The 15,858-nt window shown below is 37.5% G+C and overlaps 1 protein-coding gene across 1 annotated transcript; it reads left to right on the top strand.

Moving 5' to 3' along the window:
- The first annotated feature begins 1,760 nt into the window (after positions 1 to 1,760).
- On the top strand, positions 1,761 to 15,608 carry emx3 (empty spiracles homeobox 3). The gene is made up of 3 exons (XM_057849670.1): positions 1,761 to 2,094; positions 12,582 to 12,772; positions 15,038 to 15,608. Exons 1-3 carry the CDS (start codon positions 1,761 to 1,763, stop codon positions 15,224 to 15,226), a joined length of 714 nt encoding a protein of 237 aa, XP_057705653.1. The 3' UTR covers positions 15,227 to 15,608.
- Positions 15,609 to 15,858: the final 250 nt, after the last annotated feature.

Genomic DNA, 15,858 nt, shown 5'->3' with positions numbered 1-15,858 from the left:
TAGATGAAAAATAATAATAAATATTTGACCAAAAAATAAAATCAAACCAAAAAAACCCTATTCTATATATTTTTAATTGACTTTATTTTTTAACCGAACATTCTCCATTTTGAACCAAAATTAACCATTTAGGACCAAAACATTTTTTTTTAACTCAACACGAACCTTTATGGACCGTTTTAGATGCAAAATTAATCAATTTTTACCCAAAAGTTAGTATTTTGGACTAAAAAAAAATCACAAATTATTATCAACACTTTATTAACATTATTTATACTTTTAACCAAATAATCACAATTTTTTAATAAAAATGAACCATTTTGGAACAATTTTTTTTTTAACCCAACATGAACCTATATGGAACAAACGTGAACCATTTTAGATGCAAAATTACGAAATTACTAAAAATTAAATATTTTAGACTAAAAAAAATCATTCCAAATTAAAAAAAAAAAAAGAAATTTTTGTTTTTTTTGGTTTTTTTAAAACCAAATTTTTTTTTATTCAATGATTTTTTTTTTTTTTTTTTTTTTTTCAAAACAATTCTTGCCATTTTGAACCATAATGAACCATTTTGGCCAAAAACTTTTTTTTTTTGTTTTTTTTTTTTTGTTTTTAACCCAATATGAACTTTTATGGACCATGCAGAAAGTAACCAGTTTAGATGAAAAAAATAATAAGATTTGACCAAAAAATAAAATCAAACCAAATAAAAACCTACTCTATATATTTTTAATTGACTTTTTTTTTAACCACACATTCTCCATTTTGAACCAAAATTAACCATTTAGGACCAAAAATATTTTTTTAACCCAACACGAACCTTTATGAACCATTTTAGATGCCAATAGAATCAATTTTGACCAAAAAATGTATATTTTGGACTTTAAAAAAATAAAAAATTTATTAGTACTTTTCTAATATTATTTATATCTTTAACCAAATAATCATTTTAGCATAAAATGAACCATTTTGGAACAATGTATTTAACGTCTCTCGCCGCCAATGGCAGTCAAGGAGTTTCAATCCGGTGGAAAATGGTCTCTTGACATCAATTCTTTGCTGCCATTTATGTGAACATTAGATGAATAAAGTTGTTTTTATACTTTGGTGTGATGTCACTTCCTGCTTGTTGTCATATTTCAAGAAAACACCGAGAGAACCAAAACAAAGACTCCTAAAACCATATTCAAATGACTTGATTAGTGACTGGCTCAATTGCCTTCCATTCATATTCGTACGGCTAGAGGGAGCCAAACTTCGTGTTTTCTGTTCAGGAAAGTATTGTAGTCATGGTGCAATACACTGGGATACAAGTATGTTTTCAAGTTTGTTAATACCATTTTCGATAGGACATAAAAGGGAAAAACCCTATTAAAAGCTTTTTTTAAAAATGAACAATACAAGAACATTTCACTTATACAAGAAAGACAACAAAAAGCTACAAAAATCGGAAAGGGTGACTTTTAATGCTCTGGTTTCGAATGAATATTGTTCAGCTTATAAAGAACCTGATGCAGATTTCCATTGTCCGTGTCTAAGCAGCTGACCATGACAGGTTGAAATAATAATTTATTGAATTATTATTTATTTATTATTATTATTATTATTATTATTAAAGGAGCGAGAAGCTCCTCCTGAAAGTAGTGACGTCATGAAAAAGCAAGAATGGCACGACGAATCTTCCACTCCGGCAGGTGCGTTGCGCGCTGTTTGCGCGCACACCCACGCGAGCGCACGCAGGCGGAGATGGTTCCGCTATGAGCTTGGACTTCAGGGGTCCGTCCGGCATGTCGGGGGGCGTCAACAAGTGTTTCTCCATAGAGGCTCTGGTGGGGAAGCAGCGGCAGCGGCCCGCCTCGGACGAACCTATCCGGCCCACCGCGCTCCGTTTCCCGGAGGCCCTGCAGCGGCACCCCGCCGCCGCCGCCGCCGCCGCCGCCGCCGGGCTTCTACTACCGGGCTTTCCTTGCGTCAGGGCCTCGGACTGGCCCGCCGGAGCCCACCTTGGACTGCACGTGTTCGGCCGGCAGCATCCCCCCGCCTCAGCCTGGATTTTCCACAATCAGCAGAGATACGCGCACGCACTTGCAGGTAAAAACTTCAAAAAACGATTTAGCGCATTATGATGGTATTGGGAAAAGACGTCTTATAATTTGAATTTTTTTTTTTTTTTTTTAAATAGTATAGCAGATAGCAGTTACAGTGAACTCATTGTAATCCCATTGACAACCCCGTCTAATTAATGAAAACCGAGAGGTGCGAATAAACGTTTGTGCAAAATTTTTGGTCAAAATAGGTGGATGTTTGGGGAAAAAAAAAAAAAATTCTGGTTCAAAAAACGGTTCATTTTGGGTCCAAATTGGTTCATTTTTGGTTGTATTGAGTTCATTTTGTTGACAAGTATAGATTTGTTCATGGTTCATTTTTGGGTCAAAAGGGTTAAAACACTTTGTTTCTTTTAAACAAAAAAAATTTTTTTTTTGTTCCAAAAAAATAATGTTCGGTTTTAAAATTGGTTAATTTTGGGTACACAGTGGTTCATTTTTGGTCCAAAGGAGTTAAAACTTTTTTCTTTTTTTTTTTTAATGTCTATTTTTGGTCTAAAAAGATTAAAATTTGGTTTTAAAAAATCGTTAATTTTGGGTATAAAGTGTTTGTTCCTAAAAGGTTACTTTTTTTCTTTTAAAATATGGTTAATTTTGGGTCCAATGTGGTTCATTTTTGGTTGAATTGAGTTCATCTTGTGTACACTTATACAGATTATTTAATGGTTTGTTCATATTTGGTTCAAAGGGTTAAAACTGTTTTATGTATTTATTTATTTATTTATTTTTAACGGTTATTTTTTTGTCCCAAAAAATTACAAATCGGTTTTAAAAATGGTTAATTTTGGGGACAAAGTGTTTTGTTTTGTTTTTGTTCCTAAAGGGTCATACTTTTTTCTTTTAGGAACAAAAATTAGATAGATTTGTTTTTTAGATTAGTTAATCTATAATTAGATTAGTTAATGGTTCATTTTTGGTTCAAAAGGGTTGAATGTGGGGTTTTTTTTCTTTTTTTTTTAACAGTTAATAGTTTTTGTCCAAAAAAATTATAGTTGGTTTTTAAAAATGATACAATGTGGTTAATCTTTGGTCCAAATGGGGTTAAACTTGTTTTTTTGTTGTTGTTGTTGTTGTCAATTTTTGGTCTCAAAAGATTAAAGGTTTTTTTTTTTGGAGGGGGGGTAATTTTGGGTACAAAGTGGTTATTTTTGGTCCAATTGGGTAAACTTGTTTTCTTTTAAAATATGTTCCATTTTTAGTCTATAAGACTAAAGTTTGATTTTAAAAATGGTTAATTTTTGGTCTAAAGTGGTTCAATTTTGGGTCCAAAAGAGTTGAACTTGTTTGTTTGTTTGTTTGTTTGTTAATTCTTGGTTTAAAAAGATTCAAGTTGTGTATTTAAAAAAAAAAATGGTTAATTTTGGGTAAAAAGTGGTTCAATTTTGTTCCTAAAGGGTTAAACTTTTTTCTTTTTTAAAAAAAAAAAAATGCTCAATTGTTGGTCTAAAATTCTAATCTAAAATGGATTAAAGTTAGGTTATAAAAATGATACAAAGTGGTTAATTTTTGGTCTAAATGGGGTTAAACTTGTTTTCTTTTTTATCAATTTTTGGTGTAAAAAGATTAAAGTTTTTTTTTTTTTTTTTTTTAATTTTGGGTGCAACATGGTTGATTTTTTGGTCGTAAAAGGTTAAAATAATATATTTGAAAATATGGTTAATTTTTTGTCTAAAATGATTAAAGTGGGTTTTTTAAATGGTTAATTTTGGGTACAAAGTGGTTATTTTCGGTCCAATTGGGTTAAACTTGTTTTCTTTTAAAAGATGTTCCATTTTTAGTCCAAAAGACCAGTTTGATTTTGAAAATTGTTCGTTTTTGGTCCCAAGTGGTTCAATTTTGGGTCCAAAAGAGTTGAACTTTCAAAGTCATTTTTGGTCCAAAATGTTTTTTTGTTTGTTTGTTTGTTTTTTTGTTAAAAATAGTCAATTCTTGGTCTAAAAAGATTAAAGTTGGGTTTTAAAAATGGTTCATTTTAAGTACGAAGTGGTTCAATTTTGGTCCAAAAGGGTTGAGCTTGTTTTCTTTTAAAAGATGTTCCATTTTTTTGATTCTAAAAAAAAATATTAATTTTTGAAATGGTTAATTTCGGAGTACAAATAACTCCTAAAAATGTGGTTTGAATACACAAATTCAATCATCCTGAATCTTTTTGTCAGTCACGCGTTCACTGCCATTGACAACCATAGTCGTCCAATTGAGGTCTGGCTTTGAACACTGGTCATTTCGCGCCCTCCCAGTGAAATAATGATTGGACGTTTAGCGCCGTCAGTGCCAGCCAATGAGTTAAAACTCGAAAATTCATCAAGCGCTTCTTTGTTGGTGCGCAGCTTTATGGTTTGGCAATAAAGCAAAGTAGATCCATCGATCAATAATAAAAAAAATACATGTCGAAATAAAAAAAACCCGAATATTTATTAAGATAGCGAAACAATAATAAGGATAATGAGTTTCTTTTTATTTTTTTTAATATTTTACTTCGTAAAGGAAGCATTTTTCCAACGTAATTGAGTTAATTAATTGTCAATCAACTTGACTAGCATTACGAGTGAAAAGAAATTACGAGTTACGCAAAAATACTTTTACTAAATATGTATATATTTTAAATAGATACATAAATACAATAATATGTGAAATATACTAAATCAACTTTAGTAACGAAAGAAAATGTGGTTTGTTCAAATTCGTTCAAATTGAGCATGCGGCCTCAAGGCCACGTTCCATGCGCGCACCCGACGAGACAGCACGATCACGAGCGCGCCTGTTTTTTCCCTTTGTTTTGCTTGACGTGTGTAAATGTCTTTTTTGCGCACGCTGGGAATTTTTTATAAGTGTTTCTGCTCCTTTTAATGTATGCAGTGCTTTGTTTTAGTTAAAATGTGAGCGTTCGTGTTTTGTGCGTGTGTGTGTGTGTTCATTTTTTGTGCACGAGCTTCTTTTTGGGTGTGTTTGTTCCCTGTGTGTATTCGTGTACTTACTTTTGTGTGAGTGTTTGTGGGTGGTTGGGTGGGGTGATTGTGTGTTCATTTGTGTGTGTTTGTGCATCTGACTTTGTTTTTTGTTGGTATATCTTTTGTGTGTATGGGTGTTTGTTGTTGTGTTTCGAATGCGTGCGCGCGCGTCTGCAGGTGGGGGGGGGGGGGTTAGTGGGGGTTGTGTGCGTATATGTGACATTTGTGTGGATTTCAATTAGTGTTTTTTCATGGCAATATTCATGACTGAGTTTTTTTCTATTTGCATTTGGCATTATTGGCTGCCATTTACAGCGATACACGTCTAATCCATTTGGACTGCTTGGCAGCCATCAGTTTATGAAGTAGTATTAAAGCTGTCAGGGCAAATTTTTGAAATATTTTGGATCTCAATTATTTTGGGTATCTTTTAGTTACTAACATTGACGATTTTTGACTAGAATTTACCAAACATGAACCATTTTGGACCCAAAAATTCACAGGTTACCTTTTTTTTCTTTTTGAACTGATAAAAAAAAATTCTACTCAATATGGACTGAACCAAACATTAACAATTTTAGACCCAAACTTGTCAAATTATGACCAACAATGAATCATTCTAGACCAAATATTACCCAGTTGTTTTGTAACTAAACATTTTTTTTCTTACTCAAAACGAACCCTTATCGACCAAACAGTCATGTTAGATGCAAAATTAATCAATTTTGACCAAAAAGTAAAGATTTTGGACAAAAAAAAAAAATCCTTCCAAATAAAAAAATTTTCTTATTACTTTATTTTGATTATTTATATTTTTAACCAAATATTCAGCATTTTTAACAGAAATTAACAATTGTAGAAGAAAAACTTTTTTTCCCCAACGTTAACCATTTTAGTTGCAAAATTTAAAAAAAAAAAAAAAAAAAAAAAACTTTGACCAAAAAGTAAATACAGTATTTTAGACTATTATATTAGACTATTTAAGACTATTTTAGAAAAATCATTCTAAATAAAAAAAATATTATATTTTTTTAGTTTTTTTTTTAAAACCAAATCTTTGCAATTTTGAACCAAAATTAACTATTTTGGACCCTTTTTTTTAATAAATTAATAAAATTAATGAATTTAATAAATTAATAATTAATTTAATAAAATTACATTTAAAAAAATTAAAATGAATAAATAAATAAACCCAATATGAACTGTTAAGGACCAAAACGGTAACCATTTTAGATGAAAAAGTTATCATTCGACCAAATAAAAAATACATATTTTAGACTGAACAAATCATTCCAAATAAAAAAAATATTTTGTATATTTTTAAAATTAATTGATTTATTTAAAAAAAAAAATCTTTGCCATTTTTGATCCAAAATTAACTACAAATTAATATTGTGGATTCAAATATCATTCCAAATTTAATTTTTTTTTAAATCAATTAATTAATTATTATTATTAATATATATATATATTTATTTTAAATCAAATATTCTCCATTTTGGACCAAAATTAACCATTTTGAACCAAAAACATGTTTTTTTAAACACAGCATTAACCTTTATGTACCAAAAATTGAACCATTTTAAATCAAAAAATTACCAGACTTTGACAAAATGTCAAAAAAAAAATTGGGACATAAAAATGAATCATTCCAGACCAAACATTGAATAAGTATGGAAGCGTAATGATATAATCTGTATTCTCTGGGAATTTTATTGATTTATTATTTCTATAAATCTCTTGCGATCTCACAAACCTTAACTCTGTGGCTACTATTGACAACAATCGATGTCCATTTCATTTGAACTTGAAGGGGCTCCCAGTTAAAATGGATTGGACGTGTACTCCAGTCATATCAATTCCCTTCTGGAGGAATTGTCGCGGTCCAAATATGAGCAGCCAAAGTTAAAGACAACTGAACAGTTCCTATTCTAAATAGACGGCATCAGATAATCAAGCGATTGGGAAGTATGAGCGATTCCCAAGTGAAGCTAAACTTTGCTAGCGCGGTTTTGGCGTTGACGACGAGCGCGTGTTTTGCATGTGAATGCCCCGCGCTAGCCGTCGTTCTCGCCGTCTTTGTCCCGGACCGCTCCGATTCAACCGACGATTTTGCGTGCGGCGTGCCGATCTCTTCAATGCGACTATTTACGCCTTTGTTTATATGTAAAAGATATCAAACGTTTCAATGAAGGACCACAAAAACTCACCGCAGGCACGTACGCCGTCAGCCGCCCGACGCGGAACCGATACGCTTCAAACAAATCAAATCCGCGTCTCTTCTTTCCTCAATTGGCTTCTAAACCACTCGCACCAAAAACGAGACCGAGATGAGTATCGAAAAAAGACCGAGACTGGAGCAAGACTTCCCTGATGCCATGAATCACCAAGACGAAATTAAGATCAAGACTTTTCTGTGTCGTGACCAAGACCATAACAAGAACCAGCCAGAGACCAATTTGAATATCAAAACACGACCAGACTACGACTGACAAAGAATCAAACCAACACTTGCCAAAAACCAGAAATTTAGACGAAGACTTTTGGCAGTCATAACCAAGACTGTAACACGACAGAGACCAACACTTTGGCAGAAGTCAAAATTTAGAGATGTGAGAGTTGAGACTAAGATTCAAAACAAGACCAGACCAGGACTGGACCAGCATTTGCCCAAGCCAGAAATCACTACGACTATGTCACGAGCAAGACTGTTGGGATCCAAGACCAAGTCTGAAAAACAATTAAGACCAAGACCAACACTTGCCAAATACCACAAATCACTAAGTCAGGAGTAAGACTTTTGGGATCCAAGACCAAGTCAAAATCCAGACATCTGAGAGTCAAGATCAAAACTAGTCCGGGACAAAACGCAAAGCAAGACCAAGAGTGGACTAACACTTGCCCAAAACCATACATCACTGAGACTAACTCAGGAGCAAGACTGTTGGGATGTAAGCCAAAGTCTGAAAAACGATTAAGACCAAAACCAACACGAGCCAAAAACCAGAAATCTATTAGTCAGGAGCAAGACTTTTGAGATCCAAAGACCAAGTCAAAATCAAGAAATTTGAGAGTAAAGACCAAGTTCAAAAGAAGATCAAGACAAATATCGAAATAAGACCAGACCAAGACTGAACCGACACGTGCCCAAAACCAGAAATGACAAAGTCAGTCCCGAGCAAGACTTTTGAGATCCAAAACCAACCCTGAAACATTAAGACCAAGACCAACATTTGCCCAATACCAGAAATCACTAAGTAAAGATGAAGACTTTTGGGATCCAAGACCAAGTCAAAATCAAGAAATGTTAGCGTCAAAACCAAGTTCAAGCAAGACCGAAACAAATATCGAAAAAGGACCATACCATGACTGGAGTGACAATAGTCCAAAACCAGAAATTACTGATACTAACTCAGGAGCAAGGCTGCAAGGCTGTTAGGATAATAGACCAAGTCTGAAAAATGATTAGCACCAAGACCAACACTTATCCCCCACTAGAAATCACTAAGACAGTCAGGAACAAGACATTTGGGATCCAAGACCAAGTGAAAATCAAGAAATTTGAGAGTCAAGACCAAGCTCAAAACAAAACCGAGACAAATATCAAAGGAAGACCCAACCATCACAGGACCAACACTTGCCCAGAACCAGAAATCACAAAGACTAACTCAGGAGCAAGACTGTTGGGATCTAAGACCAAGTCTGAAGCACGAGTAGGACCAAGACCATCACTAGCCCAAAACCAGAAATCACTAATACTAAGTGTGGCGCAAGACCTTTGGGATTCAAGACCAAGTCAAAATCAAGAAATTTGAGAGTGAGACCAAGATCAAAACAAGACCGAGACAAATATCAAAACAAAACCAGACCAAGAATGGACCAACAATTGTCCAAAACCAGAAATCACTAATACTAACTCAGAAGCCAGACTGTTGGAATTCACGACCGATTCTGAAAAACGATTAAGACCAAGACCAACACTTTCCCCCAACCAGAAATCACTAAGACTAAGTCAAGATGAATACTTTTGGCAGTCATGTCCAAGACTGAAACATGACAAAGACTGAGACCAATACTTTATCCAGTACCAGAAATAAGTCAGGAGCAAGACTTTTGGGATCCAAGACCAAGTCAAAATCAAGAAATATGAGAGTCAAGACTAAGGTCAAAACAAGACCAGAACAAGACAGGACCAACACTTGCCCGAAACCAGAAATCACTAACTCATGAGCAATACTTTTGGCAGGCATCACCAAGACTGAAACAGGAAAGAGACAAAGACCAACACTTAAATTTGAACAGAACTTGAAATCAGTAAAGACCCAGTCAAAATAAAAAAATTGAGAGTCAAGACCAAGTTCAAAACAAGATCGAGACAAATGACGAAATAAGACCAGACCAAGACTGGACTGACACGTGCCCAAATCAGAAATCCCAAAGATTAACTCAGGAGCAAGACTTTTTCGATTTAAGACCAACTCTGAAAACGATTAAGACCAAGACCAAAATTTGCCCCAAACCAGAATTGACTAAGACTAAGTCAAGATGAAGACTTTTGGCAGTCATGACCAAGACTGAAACACGACAAACACTGAGACCAACACTGCCCAATATCAGAAATCACTGAGACTAAGTCAAGATGAAGACTTTTTGGGATCCAAGACCAAGTCCAAATCAAGAAATTTTGGAGTGAAGACCAAGTCAAAGCAAGATCAAGACAAATATCGAAATAAGACCAGACCGAGACCGGACTGACGATGGTCCAAAACAAGAAATCACTGATACTTACTCAGCAGCAAGACTGTTGGGATCCAAGACCAAGTCTGAAAAACAAGTCGGACCACGATCATCACTAGTCCAAAACCGGAAATCACTAAGACTAACTCAGGGTCAAGACTGTTGGGATCAAAGAGCAAGTCAAAATCAAGAAATTCGAGAGTCAAGACCAAGCTCAAAACAAGACTGAGACAAATATCAAAACAAGACCAGACCAGGACAGGACCAAAACTTGGACAAAACCAGAAATCACTAAGACTAACTCAGGAGCAAGACAGTTGGGATCAAAGCCAAGTCTGAAACATGATTAACACCAAGACCAACGCTTATCCCAGTCACTAAGACTAAGTCAAGATGAAGACTTTTGGCAGTCATGACAAAGTTAGGAGTAAGACTTTTTGAGATCCAAGAACGAGTCTGAAAAACGATAACACTTGCCCAATAAATCACTAGATCAGGAGTAAGATTTTTGGGATCCAAGACCAAGTCAAAATCCAGAAATGTGACAGTCAAGACCAGGGGTGGGCAAAGCGGTCCTCAAGAGCCACAGTGGGTCCTGGTTTTTGTTACAACTGATCTAGCACAGGGATTTTAACCAATGAATTGTCCAGGGAAACAAGAAGCACATGACTGCAATTAAGTAATTGAGCTTGTAAGACACTTTAGGTGGAAATTTGTCTTCTTGACGGGTTGCAACGAAACCAGCACACCATGTGGTCCTTTGCGGAAAGTTTGCCCAACCCCGGTCAAGACCAAGATCAAAACAATACCGAGACAAGTAGCAAAACAAGACCCGAGCAAGACTGGACCAACACTTGCTCAATACCAGAAATCAGTGAAGTCAGGACTTACTTTTGATTTTGAAGGCATTTTCAGGTCACTTCCTGTTGATATTGTGTCACTTCTTATTGATTTTAGGGCATTTCAGGGTCACTTCCTGTTGATATCAGGTCATTTCTTGTTGGTATCGAGTCGTTTCCTGTTTATTTTGGGGATATTCAGTCTCTCTTTTATGTTGATATGGGGCATTTCCAGGTTACTTCCTACTGACATTGGGTAACATCCTATTGATTTGGGGCATTTCAGGGTCACTTCCTGTTGATTTTGGAGTATTTTTTAGATCACTTCCTATTGATATTGTGTCACCTCCCATTGATTTTGAGGCATTTCGGGGTCACTTCCTGTATAGATCAGATGACTTCCTGTATTTTGAGATCACTTCCTGTTGCCAAGGGGTCACTTCCTGTTGATTTTGGGGCATTTCGAGATCACTTCCTGTTGACATCGGGTCACTTGCTGTTAATTTTGGGGCGTTTCGGGGTCACTTCCTTTGAAACAGGTCACTTCCTGTTGATTTTCGGGGTATTTCAGGGTCACTTCCTATTGATGTCGGGTCACTTCCAGTTGATTTGGGGATATTTCAGGGTCACTTCCTGTTGATATCGGGTCACTTCCTGTTTATTTGGGGCTCTTTCAGGGTTACTTCCTGTTCATATCTGGTCACTTCCTGTTGAATTTGGGTTATTTCGGGATCACTTCCTGTTGATTTTCAGGGCATTTCAGGGTCACTTCCTGTTGATGTCAGGTCACTTCCTGTTGATTTGGGGATATTTCAGGTCACTTCCTGTTCATATCTTCCTGTTGATTTGGGGATATTTCAGTGTTGATTCCTGTTGATATCGGGTCACTTCCTGTTGATTTGGGGATATTTCAGGGTCACTTCCTATTGATATCGGTTCACTTCCTGTTGATTTGGGGATATTTCAGGGTTACTTCCTGTTGATATCGGGTCACTTCCTGTTGATTTAGGGATATTTCAGGGTTAATTCCTGTTGATATCGGGTCACCTCCTGTTGATTTGGGGATATTTCAAGGTTACTTCCTGTTGATTTGGGATATTTCAGGGTGCCTTCCTGTTGATTTGGGGATATTTCAGGCTCACTTCCTGTTGATATCGGGTCACCTCCTGTTGATATCGGGTCACCTCCTGTTGATTTGGGGATATTTCAGGGTCACTTCCTGTTGATTTGGGGATATTTCAGGGTCACTTCCTGTTGATTTGGGGATATTTCAGGGTCACTTCCTGTTGATATCGGGTCACTTCCTGTTGATTTAGGGATACTTCAGGGTTAATTCCTGTTGATATCGGGTCACTTCCTGTTGACTAGGGGATATTTCAGGGTCACTTCCTGTTGATATCGGGTCACCTCCTGTTGATTTGGGTATATTTCAGGGTTACTTCCTGTTGATATCAAGTCATTTCCTATTGATTTTGTGGCATTTTGAGATCACTTCCTGTTGATATTGGGTCACCTCCTGTCAATTTTTGGCATTTCGGCATCATTTCCTGTTCATAACAGGTAACTTTCTGTTGATTCTTGGGCATTTCAGGGTCACCTCTTGTTGACATCGGGTCACTTGCTATTGATTTTGGGTCATTTCCAATTGCTATTTGGTCACTTCCTATTGTTTTTAGCGCATTTGCAGGGTCACTTCCTGTTGATTTGCTGAATTTAGAATGTATAAAAACATAAATAAACTGGTTTTGGCCCCCTGTAACGCTCTGAATTAAAATTTCAATAAGTGTTCAATAGGATATAAGATTGAGTGGAAGGTTGACTTTAGGGTGGAAAGTCTTCCAAGTCGCTATTCTCAGGTGGGCCTAGCTTGTACCAATCTAAGGTCAGTCCAAAGGTGTACACCGCAACATGTCGACATACCTAATCGCAGCATCTTCTCTTTGGCTCAGGTGACGACGGCATGGGAGGCCCAGAAAACCTCCTGCTGCACGGCACTTTCTCTCGGAAAGCCAAACGCATCCGCACGGCGTTCTCTCCCTCGCAGCTACTGCGTTTGGAACGAGCCTTCGATAAAAACCATTACGTGGTCGGAGCGGAGAGGAAACAGCTGGCCTCGGCGCTCTGCCTCACCGAGACGCAGGTAAGGGCTCGCTTCCGGAATAAGCTTTGATATCTGCTCACTTCCTGTTGATTTTGGGACATTTCCAGGTCACGACCTCTTGATTGGGGGTGTGACAATATATCAAAAAAAGCTCATTTATTGCGATACTTTGTTATCGATATTCTCCCACCAACAGGAAGTGACTCCGAATTGCCCCCCAAATACAGGAAGTGACCTGAAATCAAGAGAAAATGACACAAAAATGCCCCCATATCAACTGGAAGTAACCCCCCAAAAATACAGGAAGTGACCTTGAATTGCCCCTAAATCGACAGGAAGTGACCCCTGAAATGCCCCCAAAACAACAGGAAGTGACCTTGAAATGCCCCCAAATCAACAGGAAGTGACCCAATATCAACAATAAGTGATCCCAAAATGCCCCCAAATCAACAGGAAGTCACCAATATCAATAGGAAGTGACCCCCGAAATGCCCCCCAAAATCCAGGAAGTGACCTGAAATCATCAGGAAATGACCCCAAAATCCCCCCAGATCAACAGGAAGCAATCCCTTGAACTGCCCCAAAAATACACCTTGAAATACCCCCAAATAGACAGGAAGTGACCAAATATCAACAATAAATGACTCCAAAATGCCCCCAGATCAACAGGAAATGACCTAATAAAACAGGAAGTGACACTGAAATGCCCCAAAAATAAAGGAAGTGACTCCAAAATGCCCCTAAATGAACAGGAAATGACTAATATCAACAGGAAGTGACCAGTAAAATGCCCCCCAAATACGAGAAGTGACCTGAAATCAACAGGAAATTACCCCAAGATGCCCCCAAATCCACAGGAAGTGACCCGATATCAACAGGAAGTGACTTTGAAATGCCACCAAATCAACAGGAATGGACCTGAATTAAATAGGAAATGACCCTGAAATGCCCCCAAATCAACAGGGAGAGACCTGATAGAACAGGAAGTGACACCTGAAATGCCCCCCAAAATACAGGAAGTGACCCGATACAACAGGAAGTGACCCTGAAATGCCCCAAAAATACAGGACCTGACCTTGAAATACCCCCAGATCAACAGGAAGTGACCCAATATCAATAGGAAGTGACCCTGAAATGCCCCCAAAATCCAGGAAGTGACCTGAGATCAACAGGAAATGCCCCCAAATCAACAGGAAGTGACTCAATATCAACAGGAAGTGACCTGATACAACAGGAAGTGACCCAGAAATTCCCCCAGCTCAACAGGAATAGGAACATGACCTAATACCAAAAAGAAATGAACCTGAAATGCCCTCCAAAATACAGGAAGTGACCTGATCTCAATAGGAAGTGAGCCCGAAATGTACCCACATCAACAGGAAGTGACCAGATATCAACAGCAAGTGACCTTGAAATGCCCCCAAATCAACAGGAAGTGACTCAATATTGACAGGAAGTGACCCTGAAACGTCCCCAAATCAACAGGAAGTGAACCTGAATCACCCCCAAGTCAACAGGAAATGACCTCAAAATTCCCCAAAATCGACAGGACCTTGAAATGACACCAAATCATTGACATGATATTGACAGGAAGTGACTTCGAAGTGACATGATATTGATAGGAAGTGACTCTTAAATGTCCCCAAATCAACAGGAAATGACCTTGAAATGCCCCCAGAACAACAGGAAGTGACTTGATATCAACAGGATGTGAGCCTGAAATATCCCCAAATCAGCAGGAAGTGACCCATTATCAACAAGAAAGTGACATCTTAAATGCCCCCAAATCAACAGGTATGACCTCTGAAATGCCCCCGAAATACAGGAAGTGACCTGATATCAACAGCAGGTGACCTTGAAATGCCCCAAATCAACAGGAAGTGACCTGATAGAACAGGAAGTGACCCTGGAATGCCCCCAAATGAACAGGAAGTGACCCCCAAAATACAGGAATTGACCTGAAATCAACAGGAAATGACCCTGAAATGACCCAAAATCACCAGGAAGTGACCTCAAAACGCCCCGAAATCAGTAGGAAGTGGCATGAATCAAGAGGAAGTGACCTGATGACAACAGGAAGTGACCCTGAAATGCCCTCAACCAACAGAACGTGACCCGATATCAACAGGAATTGACGCTGAAAAGGCTCCAAAACAACAGGAAGTTACCTGATATCCACAGGAAGTGACCCCAAATGTGCCCAGATCGGGAAGTCACTTTGAACTGCCCAAAATCAACAGGAAGTGACCCCGAAATGCCCCAAAATAAATCGACAAATTCTATTCTATTCTGATGTCCGCCTAGGTGAAGGTGTGGTTCCAGAACCGCAGAACCAAACACAAACGTCAAAAGTTGGAGGAGGACTCACTGGAGGCCGAACACAAGCGCTCCAAAAGCAACCAGCACGTCAACAGGTGGCGAGCCGCCACGCAGCCGGAACCGGAACCGGACCCGGACCCGGACCGACAGCGCCACGTCACGGGCCGCGATTGACATGGACAGCATATTTGGGGGGACTGAAATGACGAAGCAAAAAATGGCCGCCTTTGAACACTTTGACATTGACGGCCAAAGTCCGTTCGGAGGACATCTATCGCCGCCGATGGCGGCCAAGGTGTGCTGTTCTCCTTTTTCTTCTTCCACACATTTACCTCATCCTCCTCTCGTGTAGCACTATCTCTTCCTCTCGGAGGTCATGTGACCATCCTTTCATGCACCTAATCATAGATATCATATCAATAAGGCTAGATGTCTATGGGCTAAAACATACTGTGTAGATTGAAAACAAAACAACTCTTTCGGTGCCATTGACGCCAGCAGACGTCCAATGCTGCAAATTTTGGGTCAAAATATTTTTTACTTTGGGTCCAAAATGTCTCATGGTAATCCATAGTTTAATTTTTGTTAAAAAAATTTAAAAATTTGGTCAAAAATGATACTTTTTTTTTAAATATATATTTTTAAAGTTAATTTTTGTTAAAAAATATTGCTACTTGGAATCCAAAATGGTAATTGTCAATCCAAAAATTTTAATTTGCTGTAACAAAAAAAAAAAAAAAAAGTACATTACTTTTTTTTTTTTTTTAATATATATTTTTAAAGTTAATTATTGTAAAAAAATATAT

The sequence above is a fragment of the Corythoichthys intestinalis genome, chromosome 11 (assembly GCF_030265065.1).
Source record: "Corythoichthys intestinalis isolate RoL2023-P3 chromosome 11, ASM3026506v1, whole genome shotgun sequence".
Classification (NCBI taxonomy): domain Eukaryota; kingdom Metazoa; phylum Chordata; class Actinopteri; order Syngnathiformes; family Syngnathidae; genus Corythoichthys; species Corythoichthys intestinalis.
This window is presented reverse-complemented; position numbering and strand designations above follow the sequence as displayed.

Excerpts from the sequence above, each read along its gene's own strand:
- emx3 (XM_057849670.1), top strand. The coding sequence starts at position 1,761 with ATGAGCTTGGACTTCAGGGGTCCGTCCGGCATGTCGGGGGGCGTCAAC. Across the intron at positions 2,095-12,581 it reads ATACGCGCACGCACTTGCAG|GTGACGACGGCATGGGAGGC; the intron begins GTAAAAACTTCA and ends TCTTTGGCTCAG. Across the intron at positions 12,773-15,037 it reads TCTGCCTCACCGAGACGCAG|GTGAAGGTGTGGTTCCAGAA; the intron begins GTAAGGGCTCGC and ends ATGTCCGCCTAG.